The sequence below is a fragment of the Gobius niger genome, assembly GCF_951799975.1.
Source record: "Gobius niger genome assembly, chromosome: 16".
NCBI classification, from domain to species: Eukaryota; Metazoa; Chordata; class Actinopteri; order Gobiiformes; family Gobiidae; genus Gobius; species Gobius niger.
The window spans coordinates 5,719,640-5,742,103 of NC_136867.1; the positions used below are offsets into that span (position 1 = coordinate 5,719,640).

At 41.2% G+C, this 22,464-nt stretch overlaps 1 protein-coding gene across 2 annotated transcripts in view; it reads right to left on the bottom strand.

Moving 5' to 3' along the window:
• fermt2 (FERM domain containing kindlin 2) overlaps positions 1-21,427 on the bottom strand; it is a 108,088-nt gene extending 86,661 nt beyond the window's left edge. For both annotated transcript variants that reach the window (XM_079573241.1, XM_079573240.1), the window contains exon 1: positions 21,241-21,427. In XM_079573241.1, coding sequence (XP_079429367.1) covers positions 21,241-21,397 — 157 coding nt within the window. In that variant the 5' untranslated portion in view covers positions 21,398-21,427. The remainder of the gene's footprint in view (positions 1-21,240) is intronic.
• Positions 21,428-22,464: the final 1,037 nt, after the last annotated feature.

A 22,464-nucleotide genomic window follows, 5' to 3' on the forward strand; every position in this document is an offset into this window, starting at 1 on the left:
AGGGCACAGTGATGCAGCTTACACTAAAAAACATCACGTCTGGTCCTGCGCTGTGTTGAATATTCATTTCAGCTCCAGATCTGATCACAGTTCTGTGCCTCTGAAGAAAACCTGCACAACGTTCCTTTGTACTGCAGATAAATCCTATAACAGTAGTGTTCGTCTGGACTCTAGGAAGTTTCTGGACGCACATTTACAGCCATTATATCGACTTTGCTCGTCTGTTGTTGTTTTAAAGGGGGGGTATTATGCAAAATCGACTTTTTCAAGCTTTCCATCATGTTATTATGTCATTCCCTCATTAAAAACATGCCTGAAGTGTTGCCTTGGCACATTCACGTATTTTTGAGTAATCTGTAAAAACTCTGATGGCGGCCATTTTAGGGATAGGTTTGCCTGAGTCCTCCTAGGAACGCCCCCACCTCCTGGAGACGCCTCCGAGCTTTCGTCACCAGCCGAGTAACCAACCACTGCTCCTCAGCAGAACCCCCTCCCCACTGATGCCACAGGGGGCGTGTCTGAAAGGGTCAGAGGTTCTTAAAGAGACAGAGGCCTATTTCAAGACATTCACTACAGCCATTTTGAGAGAGCAATTTTATACAAGGCAGCAGGGACGTGCACAGATAGAGCCCAGGTGGTGCTCAAGCACCTGCCCCTTTGCCCTGTGCCCTTTAAGTGCCCTCTTCAAGACCAGTTTTTTATTCCTACCCAATATTAATTAATATTTCTTTTATTGTTCTTAGATATTTGCCCTACTAAGCCAACATGGCCAACTGTATGCTGAAAATACAGTTTTAATGCGCAACAACTTCAACTCGCGCTTCATTCCTCCTCTGCCTCTCGATCCGTGGCGGCGCTGACGCTCCTGATCAATAAGAGCAGCTGTGCCGGCCCCGTGTTTCCCCCGTTTGAGAAGATGGTACAGCCCATCTCTGTGAGACGCGGGAGTAAAGTAAACTGTAAATTCGAGAACTTTATGAACGAGCCAGCGAGCAATGTGATAGTCCTACGTCGTCCTCTAAAGTCTAGTTTATTATTAGGTCAACATAATTGGACATGTTAATCAATGGTCTGTTAGTGTCACTAAAAAAAATCACCTTTTTTGCGGGGGGGGGGGGGGGTTGCCCTTTTGTCTTGGTCGAGCACCTGCCCCCTCAAAATGTCTGTGCACGTCACTGCAAGGCAGTTATTCTAATTGACTGCATTTACAGACCAACAGAAGGTTTCGTCATCATTGTAGTGTGATATAGACTGGTGCTATGTGATTGAAAAAGCATAATATCCCCCCTTTAACATTTTGTATATCAGTTTTGTAGGTCTTTCAGATGAGGTGTGACACTGGCCTATAGGCTGTAAAGTCTCCAGTCGAGAAGCTTTGAGATTTGGGTATAGCCGAACTAGAGAAAATGAGCTGTAAGAGGTTAATTGGGAGACCATTGGAGCTGAACCATTTTGAATGACTTTGGGATAGAAAGGCTTTGGTTTCTAAATCGGGGTCTGCTGAGGGTTTTTTCACAATCATGTCTCCCACGAGTTCTGAGTGGACGATTTACGGCGTAATCGTTAATACGTATAGTAGTATATCTTCTTTCAAACAATACTAGGCTAGGAAATGTTGAAATACACAAGGCTAGTATCGCTTTGTCATTAACCCGAGTATAGCATTACTCTCAGCATGGCTCATATTAAACGGCTACATTTGAAGTCACAAAATTAATAAGCCACAGACTTGGCCACAAGAAAGAACATCCAAATGAGTCATGGCTTATAAAAAAGAAGAGCATTGCCTCCATTACACGTCTGTTTAATATCATGTGGTCAAACGCTCCTTGTCCTGTCCAGAACACAGAGGGAGTGCAGGAATGGCGGGAAGGGGACAGAGAGGGGACAGAGGAAGTGGACATCCTGCCTCTTGTCCACACATGCATTCCAGAGCCAAGTCTCCGGGGGCACGAACTTCCAAGGAACTGTCCTGATAACGGCCGTTAGACAACTGTTCGTCTGAAGGAACGGCAAAACAGAGAGGACAATCAGCATAGTGGAGGACATCATGAAAGCCAACAACAGTCAACAACAAGATCTCCTCTTCCTGGGCTCTTCTCATGAGAGCCTTTCCAATAAATCTACTGTAAAAGCTCAAAATCTAAAGCTTCTGGACTGATTCTTTTTAATGCTTTTTTTTTTCCAAGAAGCTTTTAGATTTGGGTAAAGCCAAACTGGAGAAAATGTGCTCGGTTCAGGTGGGGGTTAGGAGGTTAAATGGCTTCTGATCATGGTGTCAACTTTCTGTGCTTTAACCTCTTACCACACGCCAAAACCAAATCCATTCTCTCCTCTACGCCATTGTCGTCACTTTTTATATCCCTTATGTGTTTTTGTCACTTTGTTATTACTTTTTGCTGCTCTTCTGTCACTTTCTTGCTGGATTTTTGTCTTTTTTCTGCTGGATTTTTGTCATTTTTTTGCTGGATTTTTGTTTTTTTCCACTGGATTTTTGTCATTTTTCTGCTGGATTTTTGTCTTTTTTTCTGCTGGTTTTTTGTCTTTTTTTGCTGGATTTTTGTTTTTTTCCGCTGGATTTCTGTCATTTTTTCTGCTGGATTTTTGTCATTTTTTTTCTGGATTTTTGTCATTTATTTCTGGATTTTTGTCTTTTTTTCTGGATTTTTGTCATTTTTTTCTGGATTTTTGTCTTTTTTTTCTGGATTTTTGTCTTTTTTTTCTGGATTTTTGTCTTTTTTTTGCTGGATTTGTGTCTTTTTTTGCTGGATTTTAGTAATTTTTTCTGCTGGATTTTTGTCACTTTTTTCTGCTGGATTTTTGTCATTTTTTTGCTGGATTTTGGTCATTTTTTTTGCTGGATTTTTGTCATTTTTTTGCTGGATTTTTGTCATTTTTTTCTGCTGGATTTTTGTCATTTTTTTGCTGGATTTTTGTCACTTTTTTGTTCTTTTGGTCACTTTAGCTTTTTTGTGTTGCGTTTACATCCTCTTCTCGTTTTTTGCCTGTTTTGAAGAAACTTTTAGATTTGGAGAATTTGGAGAAAACATGTTCAGGTGGGAGTTAAGAGGTTAAGAGTCTAGATGCAAGTTAATCATTTTATGCTCACTACTGCCACCTCAGGTCATACACTTAACTGCAGCTTCTATATTAAGCTCCTGCATGACGGCACTTCCAACCCGAGTAAGCTTTTTGAGTGACAGTGCATTTTAATGGATTTTAGAGGCAGTTGTGGTGAACAGGTCTACTCTGGGCTCATTCTACACATTAGGACATGGCTGAAACATATAGGGGGAGGAAAATACATAATTTTAACATTTTAGACTCTATGTAGTGCCTTTAAATTATCCTATGGTGATGGTCCTGAAGCCGTACCAGCTGAGAATCACAGGCACAGACGCCAACAAACACTTTATATTTCTAAATAATACTATACTAATAATGTAATATCTAATTGCAATGAATCTGAATTGTTCCGACACCAACACTACAGTACTTGGTTCAGGTACTCGGCGAGTACCTGAACCCAAACTATTCCACATGATACTTTGGTGCTGCGGGCAAACGCTCAGGACAACTTCAAGTGCATATGACACAATGGACACAATTTTTGCAAAATCTTAAATAAAATTGTTTTAACTAAGTTCTAACCCAGCTTTCTTTAGTTTGGCCATTTTTGTGATGTTTATAGTTTCACTTCCTTATTGGACACTGACAGGAAGTGACATAGACAGGGGCAAACAATTTTAAACTGTGCAACCCGGTTATGTCAATGAAAATGAGTCAAACTGCTCTGGAACTTTATCTCTATGTCACTTCCTGTCAGTAGCTTATTTTTATGTTATAGGCCAACAAAACCAAACCAACAAATCACTCAGAACAGATCTGGATTAAAACACTGGAGACACTAAAACCTTGAAATATGACAGCGTATAGTTGAATGATCCTTTTTCTTGCCTTCATTTAGTCTTTAGGGTGGAAGCAAAACATTGCCAGAATTAAGAAGCGCAACTCACAGCACACAGGCTTTATCATCATTATGCTCCACAGTGGAACCTTTTAATACCTTTAAAAGACCTGGAATTACTCGACCACGGTGCCTAAAGATGACTCACATTTTATAGAAATTGAAGCCAAAATGATATTTGAAATTAAAGCAGCACTAAGTAACTTGGAGGCCACAATTGCCACTGCAGGGGTCGTAGCATGTTGCGTTTTTTTTACTTACACAATGGAGATAAACATTTGTGTCACTCAAACTTGGCTGTAAATACTGTTTAAGTGGCGCTAGCCCGCAGTTAGCCTGTTAGCTTCTTCTTCGTGATTCCGTTAGTGTGTATTGGGGCCTCCGACCCGGTGGCAGTCAAGTTGCAAGCACGGTTTTCTGGCCAGAGACACCAGGGGGAGATGACAGACCCCCCAGTCATCCCATTAACACTTGTATTACCCCCATAGGGATTACGAAAAGGATTTATTAAAGGCACACTGCGTAACATTTTGGACTACACTGTTGCCATCAACACAAAACATGCTCCCAATGACCAGCTCGACACAGAAAATGCTATTTTGCAGACGGTAATCAAAGAATGGATTTGGATGAGGACCAAACCTATTACAAAAATCTCAAATTCTGCTGCCTTTAGTCATATCTCCATGGAGACGAGCTCCCGGTAAAGCTACAGTCATGTTTTAGGAGCCGCTCACAGTAAAGGCTCATGTTTGTTTGTACCTTTCTGAGGTATTTTTCAATGATGAAACTATCTGTCTTTTGTTGTCTATTGTTTATTGGGTAAAATGTTACGCGGTGTGGATTTAAGGTAAATAAGTTACTTAGTACTGCTTTAAAAAACAAAACAATTAACCTTTTTTGAACTGTAGACCTTTTTGTGAAGCCCAAAACATTTGATTTGATTGTTTAGAAATTTAAGGGAGACACTACAGGCAAAACTCAATTTTTCAGTTTTCAGGTTTTTGGCCAAATTGGTCTCTGAACATATAAGCTTTCACCCGGAAACAGAAAATATGCCTTATCTTCACAATAACATGTTTAAATATTGCGCTGATTCAATGTTCCCCCATAGACTTATATGGGAGAATGCAATTTCAAGGGCTTTTTTCTCAAAACACATTTTTCTGTCATTGTGGCGACACTATGTCCACGTCAGTCGGACCTAAAGACTTCACATTTTCCAGCCTTGGACTGAACAATATTTGGAAGATTTTTTCAGAGGGATTTTTTATTATCTAATCCCTAAGCCCCATTTATTGAGTTTTGAATGTCAAAAAATAAGGCGAAAATTACATTTTTACAATTTTTTCCACTAAAAAACAGCTTATTTTAAAACTAAACAAGAAATCCAAAATCCCCTGTGAAAAAGTCTTGGTAACTCATTCATCAATAAAATGAAACCATACATTTGAATGTAGCTCTATCCTTTATTCTGATTTCGGCGCTGAAAAGATGGGAAATATAGGGGATTTTTAGGCATAAAACACCTTGTTCTTATATGAAAAGATAAAATGACAGAAAACTTGCCATGTATTTTTTTCTCACATTTATGCCATCTGTAAATATACATTTTGTCCCTATTCACCTGCAGTGTCTCGCCTTAAGACCTAAACACACATTTTCAGCAAATTTCGGACTTTTCCCAAACATTTTAAAAACCTATTTATAGCTGCGATTCTCAAAGCACCTCCGAACAGTCAGATGAGTCCAAACTTTACATTTCAATCAAACATTAGTGAGAAAAACTCGAAAGGCTGAGCTTCCCGAGAGCTCCATGACACGAGCGCTGTGTGGATCCGGGAGAGCCAGTCTCAAAACCTCGCCTGCTCCGTCCGCCAGGGCCCGCTTTTAGTCCATGGGCCAAACCCCAAAATCTGGCAAATCGGTACCGAAAAGGTGGCAAAGGCTATCGTTGATTTTTAAGTAGGTCCATGTCTGAGGTTTATATTTTTGTATGATAGCCTTTTCAGAGTTACAGCTTTATCATAGTTTTCAGCTGTTGAAGTGAACCACCCCCATGTCAAAAAAGTTGCTTTTGACACTGGTCCATATTTTGGTTGAGGCCATTTCCAGCCCATTAGATACTGATTTACACCATTGTATTTGGTATCATTGTAAAGAAGACATTTTCATGTTTCATTTGAGCCCAAATGTACTACGCTGTGACTATTACCATGGTAACCATAGCTCCTCAATCACAAACCTGAGGACATTTTTTCACCATTTTCACAAAAACAGTTTTACTATGTTTAACGCTGTTTCTTCAACGAACATCACAGAGACAAATGTTTGATACTGGGCAACTCTCTAGACTCTGAGGATTCAAAATGTATAACATGTCAGTACTTTCTCAACTTAAGGCCTCACTGTGAGGCATGAAGTAAAAGAATGTCCACCTCACATGAGCCTCTCCCATTGAAATAAGCCTATATCTGCCATTCTAAGGTTGGAACAGCTGGTGAGACTTTCTGTCCAGGACAGGCCAAAGCAACTTGAAATTACATTTATAAAAATTACAGTTATTCTGTATAATATAAACTGTATCCTAAATTGTAAAAAAACAAAAACAAAAAATCATATTACGTAGCCTATACACTGTATATGCACTCACTGACAGTCTCAATCACTTTCACTCATTCACTACTGAAACCACATAATTTTACATTGGTAAATGGTAAATTAATAAAGTTTCTAGCGATATAACATTGCAGACACCATTGTCTTTTGCTTCCAGAGAGTTGTGCGGTCAAATAGCCCTCAGGACAAAGACAAAAGGGGGTTTACTATCGCTAGATTTTGAGCCAAAAGCTAGGTTAGAAGTACCAAGGTGTTCTACCGTGCTAGAACTGGACTCTACAGAAAATTGACTCTGGGGACATGAAACAAAAAGAAGAACATGCAAACTCTACACAGAAAGGTCCCACATGGCCTGGGATATCCAACCCAGGAACGTCTTGCTGTGAGGTGACAGCTAGACATTCAGTCACTCTTGAAACCCCTTGTACAAAAAACATTATGCTGATAGAAAAGGGTGAAGGGAATACCTTTATGTCCAAGAAGTTGTGGAAATTGTAAGTTTAGCTACAGCTTAAACACAGCCACAGTTCTGTGTCCTGCATAACTCCTGCAGCTGAGGGAGATCTGAGAGAGCTGTCTCCCAGAGACACAAACTGTAGTTGGTTAGACAGTTGGTTATGCAAGAACCAAGCTTTTCCTGCAACAGTTGCAAATGGCGACCTGTGGCCAATAGCAATGTTATGTTTTCTTCCAACCAGACTCTGCGACCGTGAAGGGGCGAGGGAGAAAGGTGATGTAAGAGTGGGGGTGTACTTCGGCTAAGTACAGACTGGAACCACAGCAGGACCGGCTTTACATCTTTTTCTCTCAGACACGGACAGTGGTTAACTCAAGTTTTTTGTTTGATCTGATAGAGCTTATAGAAGCCCATAACACTAAAGGAAGGACATGAGGCAGCACGATGTAAGCTAGGAAAAGAATGTGGGTCTTGTCTTGTTTGGAGCAGCGCTGTCTTTGCGCCAGGTGTAAGATCTGGCCCAAAAAGTGCCTCTCAGTATGAAGCTCAATGTAGGTGTTTTTGTGTGGAGTTTACATCCTCTGTCTGTGTCTGGACAGATTTTCTTTGGATGCTTTGGTTTCTGCCATTAACATAAAAGATGCTGGTGTGGAGATAAAATGTGCACAAGAGGCAACAAGAGGTTTCAGAGGTGGAGCATGCTGAGCTCCCAAGAGACAGTTTTCTAGTTGCATTTGACTGAGCTCGATATAACTATTGTCAGCCTGAGGTGATGCTGAGCCCTGCAGAGGTGGCACAGTCCAGGATGACAACTCAGTGCCATCGCCAAAAGATTTGTTCCCAGCATGAAGAGCATGAAGAATAACTCAGGAAATGGTCACAACTCTACATTTAAACCTCCACTCATCAACAGGTTTGTTATCTGCTACGTTATGAAAGCAGGATGACACAAGTGCTGCCATAGCCCAACAGAATGAACATAAACTGACCTCTGGTGAGTGTGCCTGACTAAACCATCCGAAACAGACCTCACAAGGGTTGGCCTGAAGGCCATATATTTCCTCATGTCCCCAGTGGTTACAGCCTTGCTGCACTGTGGAGTGTGGCATGTGCCGTAGAACACCACAATTGTTGCTTCAGTCTTGGGGCCAGATCTTGTTGTTCACAGCGCAGGCTGGAGAGCAGACAACTGTGCAGACGGGTGGCGCTCCTTGCAATCTTCAGTGTCATACCTGGTGCAAAAGTGGGCAGGACAGGAGGGGGGAACAGACTCGCATTGCGATGTTGTGGTGCCGCCCCCTCCTCGTGCTTTCCCCAGACCTGCGGAAGGCGGTGGTTTGCGAGGAGGGGTTCTCCTTTAAACGCGTAACATGCTGATGCAGAGCGCAATGTTTAATAAAGATTAAAGAAATAAAACTGTCCCTCCGCTGCTGCTGCCGCTGCAGATCCAAGATGAGCGGGCGGGACAGAGAGGCAGCAGCCTCGTGCTGGACACCGGCTGAATTGGAAAAAAAAAAAAATGTTGCTCTGCGCCCTGTAAAATGTGCTTCTTTCTTTTGGACTGAGCTGTGGCTACACAAGGAGCATCATCAGGAGGTAAAGACCGACACACGATGGAAATGTCTCCTTAAAACGCAGATCAGACCTGGTGTTGTGGCACTTGAAGGCGTGTGTGGTTTATTTGTGGAAAACTGTTGTTGTTTTGGTGTTAGGTGTGTGCGCGTTGATCTACAGTATCAAAGTAGGCCCGCGCGTAAATACGCTCAAACAGACTTTTCAAGGCAATTTCCCTTTCGTTTTCAATTTGACGTCGATTCTAAGGAAGAAGACAAGGCAAGGGATGTAAAAAGGAACATAATGTGAAAGTTGCCACAGAAGAGCGGCTCCAAGTGCTGCTTGTAATGGACAGAAAGTCTCACAAGCTGTCAGCCTTTAGCGCAAAACCTGCGCCACATGCAAGATCGCGCGTGTACCACGTTGCGTTTAGAGTTGTGCACGGACTGTGCCGGTCACAAGATCTGGCCCTTGAACTTTGTACACGGCACCAAGGATTTACTGCATTACTGTACCGATTGGCATCGGCAAGTCTGAGGTCTGGGGTTTTAGATGAGGCATGCTTTGAGTGGTCAAGTTAAAATATCTTGAGATATAGTTCATAACTAGGGAAGAAAGGATAGAGTATGAGTATAAGGAATACTCTTCATATGAGACAAGTCGCCTAAACGAATTCATTCAGTCCACACTTGGTGGTAAGATACTTAACCCATGGTCAGGTCATGGAGGCAGCAGCAAAGCAGAGATTTCCAGACATCCCTCTCCACTTCCTCCAGCTTTTGTGAAGCGATCCCGAAGCTTCCCAGGCCACATAGAGATAGTGTGTCCCTGAGCCACCTGAGATGGCTCCCCCGATGGGAAGAAGCAGCGGCTCTATTCCAAGCTCCTCTTAGGTGACTGAGAAAACTCCTTTCGGCCACCTGTATCTGCGACCTTGTCCTTTCGGTCTTTACCCAGATCTCATCACCATAGGTGAGGGTAGAACATAGATCAATCAGCAAATCAGCTCCCTCTTCACCACAACAGCCCAATACAACGATCACTGCCGATGTCACACTGATCTGTCTGTCGATCTCACGCTCCATCCATCCCTCCCTTGTGAACACGACACTGAGATACTTGAACTCCTCCACTTGAGGCAAGGCCTATCCACCGATCTGGAGAGGGGAAGCCACCCATGGCCTCGGATTTGGAGGTGCTGATACTCACCCCGCTTCACACTCGGTTGCAAACCGCCCCAGGGCAGCTGAAGGTCCTGATTTGATGAAACTAACAGAACAACACCTGAGATCCTGGGGTTCCCAAACCGGACACCCTCCGGTTCCTGGCTGTGTCTTTAAGTTCTGTCCATAAAACTAATAAGTAAACTTTTGTTTAGTCATTTATACAGCATATTTCATGCGCACAGACTCAATATGCCTGGGAAGAAAATAAATAAATTACACAACATAAAAAAACTCAAATACGTTAATACAGCACATACACAAAAAACAAAAAAAGCAATCTATATACAAAGAACTTGAAATAACTTCAGAAAAGCTGGAGAAATTCCTCTGTGATTTTGTTTTGGATGAGGCTAAGCTGTAGTTTTGAGTTGACTCTTCATGTCCTGGTTATAATCTATAACACCTCACACCTCACCATCTCTATACTACTATATTTTATTTATTTGTAATGAAATAAAACAACTTTACTGAAATGACCTTACAATATGTTTTATTTTATTAACTTACTAATCAGTAAAAAAGGGTGTTGTTCAAACGTGTGGTTTATGGCAAATTCAGCTTCAAAACAAACTTTCTACAGCAAATACATTAACAACTAAGTTAGTATCTAGTGTAAAATATGGTATTTTTGGCACAACCATGTGGTGTCCACAAAAACACACTTTTGGAATTATCTTGGATTATTGAGACATTTTAGACAAATGTACAGGACTATGTATAGTAGTGAAAGAAACAGAATGGCACTGTGTGTATATAGCATATTATATGATAAATATCTACAATATATAAAATAGAAAAAACAACGTTTTGCTGAAAATACAGAACTGTTCTTCTCCACAAATGTAATTTCAAGTTGCTTTGGCCTGTCCTGGACAGAAAGTCTCACCAGCTGTTCCAACCTTAGAATGGCAGATATAGGCTTATTTCAATGGGAGAGGCTCATGTGAGGTGGACATTCTTTTACTTTGTGGCCCACAGTGAGGCCTTAAGTTGAGAAAGTACTGACATGTTATACATTTCCTGAATCCTCAGAGTCTAGAGAGTTGCCCAGTATCAAACATTTGTCTCTGTGATGTTCGTTGAAGAAACAGCGTTAAACATAGTAAAACTGTTTTTATGAAAATGGTGAAAAAATGTCCTCAGGTTTGTGTTTGAGGAGCTATGGTTACCATGGTAATAGTCACAGCGTAGTACATTTGGGCTCAAATGAAACATGAAAATGTCTTCTTTACAATGATACCAAAAACAATGGTGTAAATCAGCATCTAATGGGCTGGAAATGGCCTAAACCAAAATATGGACGAGTGTCAAAAGCGACTTTTTTGACATGGGGGTGGTTCACTTCAACAGCTGAAAACTATGATAAAGCTGTAACTCTGAAAAGGCTATCATACAAAAATATAAACCTCAGACATGGACCTACTTAAAAATCAACGATAGCCTTTGCCACCTTTTCGGTACCGATATTTGGTCTGGCCCATGGACTATTTGGCGTTAGCCCCTCGCGCTAAAATTCCATAAAAAGTCTTGGATCGGAGCAGGAAATGACTTCTCGGGTTTGGCATGTTGCTCTCACTCTCTCTCTCTCTCTCTCTCGCTCTGCGTCATCTGTTGGATCCTCTGTTTCTTCCCTCGCTCCGCCAGGCTTTCCCCACACACCGTCTAAAGTTTCAGCAGTCGCTTCAGCGGATACTGCGTAATGGCACGAGTAACAGTAAAGGCGTGTGTAACAAGCAAGCGGGCCTGTAATGGTGATGGCCGAGGTGTTTCCTTTCATATAAGCCTTAGACCGCTGTAGTACTGGGAGGACGGAAGGTTTTACGAGGTGGTTAAACGCCTCATACCCGATTTGTTGAATAATGAAAAAGGAAGTGCACAAATTGCTAGTGGTCTCAATCATTTCTAATGTTCTTAACCCTTAACTTCCGCCTGAACCGAGCACATTTTCTCCAGTTTGGCTTTACCCCAGTCCGAAAAGCTTCTGGAAAAAAGCTGTGAAAATAGCAACAAAACGGAGACGAAAACAATGATGGAAATGTGATGAAAAATGTGAGAAAACGTTGACGAAAAAAGTGACGAAAAATTTATGAAAAAGTGGCAAAAATGTCACAAGGAATTGACATAAAATATAAGGAAAAAAAATGACTAAAATGTAACAAAAAAATTACGAAAATTTGATAAAAAATGTGATGGGGAAAAAAAAAAAAAAAAAAATGTGATGAAAAAAAAAAAAAAAAAAATGTGATGAAAAAAAAAAATATGACAAAAATGTGATTAAAAAAATGACAAAAATGTGACAAAACATGCCCAAAAAAATGACCAAAATATAATTTTCCTTATATTTTATGTCAATTCCTTGTGACATGTAGCGGCCGATTAAAAAAATTTGATGAAAAAAATTTATGAAAAAAAAATAAGGGATGACAAATTAAAAAAAAAATGACAAAAATGTGACAAAAAATGTGACAAAAATGTGCTAAAAAATTGACGACAAAATGACTAAAATGTGACAAAAAATGACCAAAAAAATGACAAAAAAGTTACAAAAATGAGTTGAATACCCAACAAAAAAATGATGGAAAAAAAATCTGATGACGTGAGGTTCAGGCGGGAGCTAAGAGGTTAAGGTAGGTTTACACAGAGCGACTAGTTTGACACAGAACTAGTTTGTTGATTCGGGTGTGGGTTTCTATCCATTTCATGAAAACAGTGATTCCTACACTATGAATGCTATAAGGATGCTTGTACGCCACTACAAATCGTGACTATCATGAAAGACAACATCCTGCAAGATCAGCACGAGCCGATGTGCTCTGCTAAGAACTCTATTAAGATGCATTAAGTAATGTCAGGAATGTTACACATGACAGGAAAATGCCATTGATAACACACACCAGCATTAAAGAGCAGGTATTATGCTTTTTGTAGGTATTTGGTCATAATCTCAAACACATCTGTATCACTATCTTTCCCTAATTGGGAGAGTCTGGCCAAAAAAATAATCTATAATAATGGACTCTCACAGTTACACTATGACAGGCCCAAAGGCTTTAACCGGGCTGCAGCCGGAGCATGGGCTGCTCTTTTAGACAAAGGCTGAATAAAGTTACGCAAACGTTTTTTGTCATGTAAATCGATCGAATAAGCCTAACGACCGACGTGCTGAAATCAGAAAGAACCTTCGCATTGCGCTTTGCATTCAGAGCTGATTCAGGAGAGGCCGCTGGACGCTGAACTGACTGAGTAAAATAAGTGGACAGAAAAAAGGCGAGGTGAGGCAAAAGAAGAAAGAAAAAAAGGCAGTAATGACCAGTGTATAAAAAGTGCATGAATAATGTATTTTTCATTTGCATAACTCAAAGCTGACTGTGGAGACGTGCAAGGCCCGGATTATGTAGCGGCCGATTTGAAAAGAGGTAGAATGGAATGGAAACTCCCGGGCCGAAACTAGGTCCCAGCACGCATGGTAAAAAGCATGTTTCGCAACTTTCCACCCTGTCTTGCTGATGTAGACAGCATCAGCTGGCCAGCCAGTTCAAGACTGACTAAAAGGATTTCGAATTAAATGTCTGCTTGGTTTGGTAAATAGCCTTTAACCCTGTTACTTTAATCAGAACTAAGCATCTCATGCCCCTAGAGGCCATAGCGTCACTGCAGGTGTCACAGCATCAATAATTGTCCTACACTGATAGAAAAGACAAAGGGAGAGAGGGAGATTGTTGGAGCCCCTCACGTGGTGGAGGGGTTTGAGCGCCCGAATGATCCTGGGGGCTCTGTTGTCGGGGGCTTTGTGCCCCTGGTAGGGTCTCCCATGACAAACAGGTTCTAGGTGACGGGTCAGACAAACAGCGGTTCAGAAGCCCCTTATGAGAGACCAACAGGCCCGGTTTGAACCATGAGGCCGTCCTTCTGTGGACCCACCACCTGCAGGAGGAGCCAGAGGGGCTGGTGCAATGTGACAGCTGCCCCCACAACCTGGCAACGGAAAAGTGGAAGAAAATGGATGGATGGATGGATGGATATTGTTGGATATACTGTTTAAGTGGCGCTGGCCCGCAGTTAACTTAGCCCGTTAGCCTGTTAGCTTCTTCTTCGTGATTCCATTAGTGTGTATTGGTGGCTCCGGTCTGGTGGCAGGAAAGTTGCAATTGTGGTTTTCTGGCCAGAGACACAAGGGGGAGATGAAAGACCCCCAATCATCCCATTAACACTTGTATTACCCCCAGAGGGACTACAAAAAGGGTTTATTAAGGTAAACAAGTTGCTTAGTACTGCTTTAAAATGAGTAGTTGTGTGTGATCGGCAGTTGTGGTGAACAGGTCTGAGCTTATTCTACACATTAGGACATTGCTGGAGCATGTAGGGGGAGGAAAATACATTATTTTAACATTTTTAAACTCTGTCTAGTCCATGTATGTAACTTATGACTTCCATTTGCTATTTTGTTTGTAAAATGTTTATAAAAAATGTGTATCTCAGTCAGGTAGAAGTGATTTTGCAATATATTTTGGCTGATATTGCATCACCTAATATTGCGATGCAGTATTTTGTGCAGGCCTACCTACATTAGCATAAACCAGCAATAATTAGCCCAGCCTTTAGCACCAGGCTGCATTAGCGTAGCAGGACGACAGAATTAGCCGCGGTGATGGTCACGGACAGTCGGACAGATGAAAGGATTCCATGACCGGGGTCTGACCGGGGGGTGGGGGGGGGGGGTCGATGATGCCTTTAAATACGGCCTCCCTGGAGAAGCACGCCTCTGGGGTCGATAGCTAAGTGCCTTCCTGGCTTTGGCCTTTTCGAATCCATAATGGAGGGGCCACGGAGGGGGGGGGAGTACGGGACGGCCCACAGGAAGAGGAGGCAGGAACTGATCGAGTTCGGGAATTTTATTCACAACACAATCCCGAGCTCCATTTCAAAAGCAGTTCTGCAAAATACGAACGTGGAAAGGAAAAAATTGTACAGACCAGGTATTCTAGGGCTGTGCAATTAATCGAAATTCGATTACGATTTCGATTACAACAGTAAACGATTGCAAAATTAGCATAATCGCAAAAAAACGATAATTTTTCTTTCAAATTTTTAATTTGGGGATTTTTGTTACTTTTTTGATGCATTTTTGTCACTTTTTTGATGGATTTTTGTCTTTTTTCTGCTGCATTTTTGTCTTTTTTTTGATGGATTTTTGTCTTTTTTTGCTGGATTTTTGTCCTTTTTTGCTGGATTTTTGTGACTTTTTTGATGGATTTTTGTGACTTTTTTGATGGATTTTTGTCTTTTTTTTGATGGATTTTTGTCCTTTTTTGATGGATTTTTGTGACTTTTTTGATGGATTTTTGTCTTTTTTTTGATGGATTTTTATCTTTTTTTGCTGATTTTTTGTCTTTTTTTTGCTGAATTTTGATGGATTTTTGTGACTTTTTTGATGGATTTTTGCCTTTTTTTTATGGATTGTTATCTTTTTTTGATGGATTTTTGTCTTTTTTTGCTGAATTTTTGTCACTTTTTTGCTGGATTTTTGTCTTTTTTTGCTGAATTTTTGTCACTTTTTTGCTGGATTTTTGTCTTTTTTTGCTGAATTTTTGTCACTTTTTTGCTGGATTTTTGTCTTTTTTTGCTGAATTTTTGTCACTTTTTTGCTGGATTCTTGTCTTTTTTTGATGGATTTTTGTCACTTTTTTTATGGATTTTTTTAAAGGCAACAAATAATCGTTTGAATAATCGTGATTTCAATCATGACAAAAATAATCGTGATTATTATTTTTTCAATAATCGAGCAGCCCTAGGTTATTCCTTTAATGGTTTCTTCTTTCCTGATGCCTTCCTGATATTCCAAGATGACGATGCCAGGATTTAGGGAGGAGAGGCCATTGAGAATCTTCAGGATGTGCTGGAGAAAGCTTTGTGCAGTGGTTGATGCTTTGAAAACACATGGCCATACTGCAAAAAAACGATATATTGTCCCGGCACTAGCGGTTACGAGCTGAAAGGTCGGAAAACAAAGGGCTGTTGGGGATCTTGAGCGAGGTAAGCCAACAGAACGGTCAGGCCCTCTCTGTCCTCCACTGCATATGTTTGCACTGTACACAGGATCTATGTATAGCTCGGCCTGCGATCGGCACTGTCGGTATGTAACACAGGAGAGGATGGAGCCGCACATGACACAGGGCAAATCACAAGAGAATCTGAATCATCAAACCCCTTGACGGGTCACACACATGCGGGAAGGGTTTGCGAGAGCCTGGAAACACATTGGGGCTGTGACTAATGGTTTAAAATCAACTTTCTCGCTCTGTCAATGTTTGGGAACCTGAGAAATCCAGCACAGAAGCTTTTTTCTACAACCGCCACGTTCAAAACTTTATTTACTCAAGGGCATTTAGGACCAGGCCTTTATTGGAACCAGGCCACAATAAGAGACAGGCCTTTATTTCTATTTGAGGAAAACGGACGACCAGGAAAATGAAGAAAAACCAAAGAAAAACGAGATTTGTGTCCATTTGCAGCTAAAATATTAGGCTCATTTATTAATTAACATTTCAAACCCTCTCCCAGCGGCTGGAACATTGACGCCTTTTATTTTGTCGGGACAACAGGAAGTGTTTCGTTGCTGTTAGCGGAGCTTTGACATCAGTGTCACTGCAGGTTTCTGTTTCGTTTTTCCCGCGGACCGGATTATTTGTTGTTATCTTGCGCAAAAGGTGAGTTTAGACGGAGCGTTTTTGTTTGTGATCGATCATGAGACTGACCCGAGAGATGACGAGACGCTCGCGCTGATCGGAGGAGTTATTTTGAGGCGTGGGACTGACCTGCACACGGAGCAGCTGGACGTGCTTTGAAGACGCAATGGTGACTTTATTAAAACCTTGGAGGGTCACACAACATTTGTTGCTTTCCCCATTTCTACAAATAGTCACTGGAGGTTTAAAAAGTGGCTAAATCTGTGTCAAAGTTACGCTCGGATCAGCTCCTCCGCAGCGTCCCCCATCGGCCCGGGTTCCCGTTTGTTTACTTCCTGCACGTGAGTTTTCCTTTACACCAGTATGAGACAAATTCCTAACATGGGGAATATTTCTACCGCTATAGTTTCTAATAAAAGCCCCGGCCTGTTTTAGAGACCGGCTTTAATTTGCCTCCGCCAGCAGCGAACCCGGCCTCTGTTAGAGACCCGGCCGCTAATGGAATACAGGCCAGTATTAGAGAATTTACGGTAAATCAAAAGATGAGGAGGGAAAGGTATTGTGGCTTATTTGGCTTCATTTATCGTTGCTCTAGCTTTGATTTTTTTATGCATAACTGTGGATTATAAATATGTTTTTCTTTTAGGGGGACGTCACAAACTGATAAGAGCCCTATAACTTGAGTGCAGGGCATTTTCTTCAAATATACTTCACTTATAGACTGACTTGCTCATAGCAGATGGGTTAGTGATAAGTTACTGTACACATGCTTTACATTTAATCCAAAAACTGCCCAAAAGTTGCTCAGGGCCTGTGTTGTTCAGATGGTTACTTATGATTTAGACTAGATTGACCCTCGTTCTGCAGATATGGATTCTGCAGATACGTCGCTGGTTCCCTTTGGTGCGATGAGACATGACAACATTGTTAAATTCAGCACAGACTCTGATTGACGGAATGTAGTCTGTGGCAAAGTCAGGTCCATGTGGAATATCGTAATTCCACACTTCAACAATTCTTCAGCTTGTTGCTCTTTGCCCTACTCAGCTGAGGGATGTGCCGCACGTCATGTGCTGTCGGTTTCTGGTAGCAGAGGACACTTTTGGGTTCCGTGTATTTCACATTAAAACATCCAGAAAATGTTAAAGTAGAAGAACAAATTGCCAAAAGTACACGAATACTCACTCCAGGCTGTTTTGTGACATGACTTCACCACTACAGGCCTGATATTTTACACGACTCCTCTTCCATTTTTGGGCTTTTTGGCTTCAACAAACCAATTGTCCATTTAAAAGCATGTCAACAAGCCCCCTACTATTCAACAAGCTCTTTACATAAAACATGCACCAAACCAGATCTGGAGTGGGAGGACGGATGGCAGAGAACAAAGACCTCCAGTCATGTGGCCCTTCAGACCGGAGAGGGCTGCCCGTCGTGGTTAAAGCGGCACGGGCCTATAGGCAGAAAACACCCCACGGAGCACGGGCTGGAATTTGGAACATTCTGATAAAACGGCGCGGACACACAACAAGCCTCTGTGGCTCCCCGGGAATCGCACCGCCGACCACGCTGACCTTTGTGCCGCCGCCGCCCCCGGCTGAGAAAAGCCCCAGTGTTCAGAGCGTCCGAGAGGTCTATGAGGAGATATCAGCCAAGAAGAAGACGGACTGAATGTGAAAGACTGCTCCAATATGATGAAGTGCTTTTGTAATGGGATCAGAAAATCCATCCATCCATCGCTGAACAGAAAATATAACCCTGCTCCATCAGCTAGGTTTCCTTATAGATGTAAGTCAAGTTCAGTAATGATCAACAATACGGTTTACGGGTAAATGTTAGTGTGTCAACCCTTCAGAATAGTGGCCCAACCCTCCCCTTGGACTGACCCAACGGGGAGGCTCAAACCATTGCAATCGATCTAACTTGAATTTAGCCTTTTTCTGTTGAGCATTATTAACCTCTTACCACCCGCCTAAACCAAATGCATTCTGGCCTCTTTGGCTGTTATATGGGCCTGGGTAACACCTCATTTGAAAGCTAAGACCCACAAAACTGATCTTTTTCCTCGCATTGTTGCTGTGTTGTGTCACCTTTTGTATGGTTTTTTTTCTGTTATGTTGTATGTTTTTTTGTTTTTTGGTCACATTTTTGTTGAATTTTTGTCACTTTTTGGTTGAGCTTTTTGTCACTTTTTGTTGATTTTTTGTCATTTTTTTGTTGATTTTTTGTTGAATTTTTTTGGATTTTTGTTGAATTTTTGTCACATTTTTGTTGAATTTTTGTCACTTTTTTGTTGATTTTTTGTCACTTTTTTGTTGAATTTTTGTCACATTTTTGTTGATTTTTTGTCACATTTTTGTTGATTTTTTGTCACATTTTTGTTGATTTTTTGTCACATTTTTGTCACATTTTTGTCACATTTTTGTTGAATTTTTCACATATTTGTTGAATTTTTCACTATTTTGTCACATTTTTGTTGAATTTTTGTCACATTTTTGTCACATTTTTGTCACATTTTTGTCACATTTTTGTCACATTTTTGTCACATTTTTGTTACTTTTTTGTCACATTTTTGTTGAATTTTTGTCACTTTTTGTTGAATTTTTGTTGAATTTTTGTCACATTTTTGTTGAATTTCTGTCACATTTTTGTTGAATTTTTGTTGAATTTTTGTCACATTTTTGTTGAATTTTTGTCACAATTTTGTTGAATTTTTGTCACATTTTTGTCACATTTTGTTGCGTTTACATCCTTGTTTTCTTCTCAGTTTTTGTGGCTCTTTAGGTGCTTTTTTTCCCCAAGAAGCTTTTTGATTAGGGTAAAGCCGAACTGGAGAAAATGGGATCCGTTCAGGTGGAAGTTAAGAGGCTAAAGGCCTCATTATTTAGAGGCATCTACTCATTGTTCTGGAGAGTGTGCATTACGATTGCTAAATTCTGGGAATTTTCAACATTGGACATTTTGAATGAATGGGAATGATCACAACTGACAGTCGCTTCTTTAAAGGCAGATATAAACCGAAGCCTAGCAATTTCATTTGATAGTTATACACAGAAATATCCATCACAGCACAGATGAAAAGTGTGTGAGACCCGGGTTTGAGGAGTGTTTTAGGCTGTGGCCCAAAAAGAAGGGCTTTTAAAAATGGAACAGACTCATTCCTTGTTTGTATCCGTCTTGTCTATATGTGTGTTTATTGTTTTAAAAGTCTATAATTTAGGGCTGTTCTGTTTAATGCAGCTGTGTGTCAGGCACAGGCCCCGCCCACTCCTCGCACAGTAGGGATCAGCATCTGTCATGATCCGAGTTAGAGACTGTTGAATTTAACAAATCACAGAAACTTTGCCGTTTGTCCCAACACTTATTAGAAAGAGAATGAAGCAGAATGTAAAGTTGTGTTATGGTGACTTCTTCGATGGGTCTATGGTGGGACATCACTCAATTAATGGGTCATTTTAACTGAAGCATTTTGACAGTTTTAATTTCTGAAAATTCATAATTTCCCCAATTAAGATTTCGGGAAAATGTCTGGGAATTTTCCACTCCTTTGCCACTTTTTGCCTACTCTACTGGCAAAATGTTAAAACCCTCCCCGCTCTTTCCAACTGGAAGCGTTCAGACACAAACTAAAACCTGAAGAACCGAGAACCTCCTCGAAAGTCCGCTCCCAGCATCTTTGCTCCACTGTCCCTCCTCTGCACCATCCCATGTCTTCAAAATCCACCACAGATTATAAATCAATTATTTTCCCCCCCAGAAGAATCGCGGGCTTCTCCTGCCGTCACCGACATGCAACAGAACTGGGGTCAAAGGGCGCAGGAAATGCTTTTCATTAGCACCAGCGGAGCAGGCCGCTCGCTGGAGGAATGCACTCAGTTCAAATAAGGCTCTTCACGCCAAACATACAACACCGCTGCTGTCCACTTCGGGAAACAAACCTGAGTTAGGGTTCAGACGCCTATGGTCCAAAAAGTCGACATCAGGACTGAAAACGTGAGGGCGGGAAATGCTAAGTTCAAGGAATCACTACACGGAATCTGGGAGAGCAGCTACTGTACATGTTTTAGTGGTAAGGGAAAAACACGCAAAGAGCCTGCTCACATTGAAGGACCTTCTTACTGCAAGGACCTTTTATAATGAAGCGGGTTTAATGTTAAAGGCACACTGCGTAACATTTTGGACTATACTGTCGCCATCAGCACATAATTAGCCGATGCTGATATGCACAGCTAATATTTTTGTCCAATATTTTCAAAAATGTCTCTATAATCCTGTGTATGAAGCTTCTAAACATGCCAGTGTTGAACTGTGACAGCAGGGGGCGCTGTATATTCATTTTTAGCAGGTTCTTCAGAGGGAGCTCGATTAACAGACAAAAATCAACGGATTCCAAAGGAAACAAAACTATCTTTTAAGGTTTAAGTATAATAATATAAAGCATATCAAATATCTGTACAAACTTATAACCAATTTTCACCGCAGAGTTTCTCCACTCTCCTGAGGCCTGGGCTCACATTAAAGCCTTTAATGCAAAGTCTCTATCATTTTCAGTTCCAGAGATATCGTCCTTGAGAAAAGCGCACAAGCACAAGAATCGATTTGGAAAAGGACTTAACCTATTTAAATCTCATATTTGGCTGCATTTAGTCTTCATGTTATTCTTATTAACCGCAATAATCCCAGTCACACTGTGCAGCGAGCACTGGCAAAGATGAGGAAGCAGCCCCGTACCTAGCTTCTCCACCAGTTTGAGCATGACTCCCCCGATGTGGATCTCCCCGGTGACCCTGAGCGACACGTCTCTGTTCAGGTCCGTCACGTGCATCTTCAGCTCCCACGTCCCGTCGGCGTAACAGCCGTCGGGCATCCGGATCCCGTCCAGCGCCATCCTGCCAGCACAACGCCAAGACCGGTTAGGGGAGTGAGGTCAATGATCGATGTAATAAAAAGCATTACAGTTTGGAAAAGACGTTTCACAATACTATGTGATGTATTATCCAAATCTTAAGAAGCCACTATTATGTGTCAAAATACAGCAAATCCTTACAGACTATCTACACATATTTTGCAAACAAAATCTTTAACAAAATCTTTTTTTAGATCTTGTTCTGACACAATTTGACCACCCAACATAGTGTAGTCCTACCATACTGCCATAAGCCATTTTTTAGACTGAAGAGGACGGGCATAAGGTCAACCTTTGCAGGTAAGCCGCCATATTTGTCAAGTAAACACAGCAGCCAAATTTGGCACCTTTTTTTTTATTTGAACAGCTGGTTAGTGAAAGCGTGTCATTTTGATTTACTCGCAGCTTTGCAGTGTAGTGAAACGTTTGCAATGCAGACTGTAGGTTGTTCAGAGAGTCTAGTGCACAGAACGTGGTCTAAACTCTCAAAAAATACTAAACTAGGGCTAAACAGGACTAACCCAGGACAAAACTAAGCAACAAGGAGCTACGTCTACGCAAGGCCTAACCATAGTTTGATACGTACTCTCAAAACTGTGGTTTGGTGTTTTTTTTGTAGTTTGTGTCTGTGGCATAAAAACGGTCTTCAATAACATAGTTTATCAAAATATATTCTTGCCTCAATATATTGCACTTAAAATGTTGTTGTGACAGGCTAAGCTAGGACTGACACAAACAAGGATGAAACTGGGTCAAAGTAGGACTAAACTAGGTCAGAACTTAAAGGCCCTGATTTATTTTTGGTTTACAAACAATGAAAGACGGATAAGGAACATTTGGTTAGTTGTGTGTCTCAATCCTATTTCCAAACTCTTCGCAGTAATGAGTTTATTCGCACGTTTCACAACTTGTTGGAGTCACTTTTCAGGCTCACTGTCACTAATGCAAAACAAACTAGCACAAAATCTCACTAAATTGATTCGAATGCTTTGTCATTAGATAAGAAGTATGTTTTTCCTCACAAATGATTGAGTTCACAATACACTGAA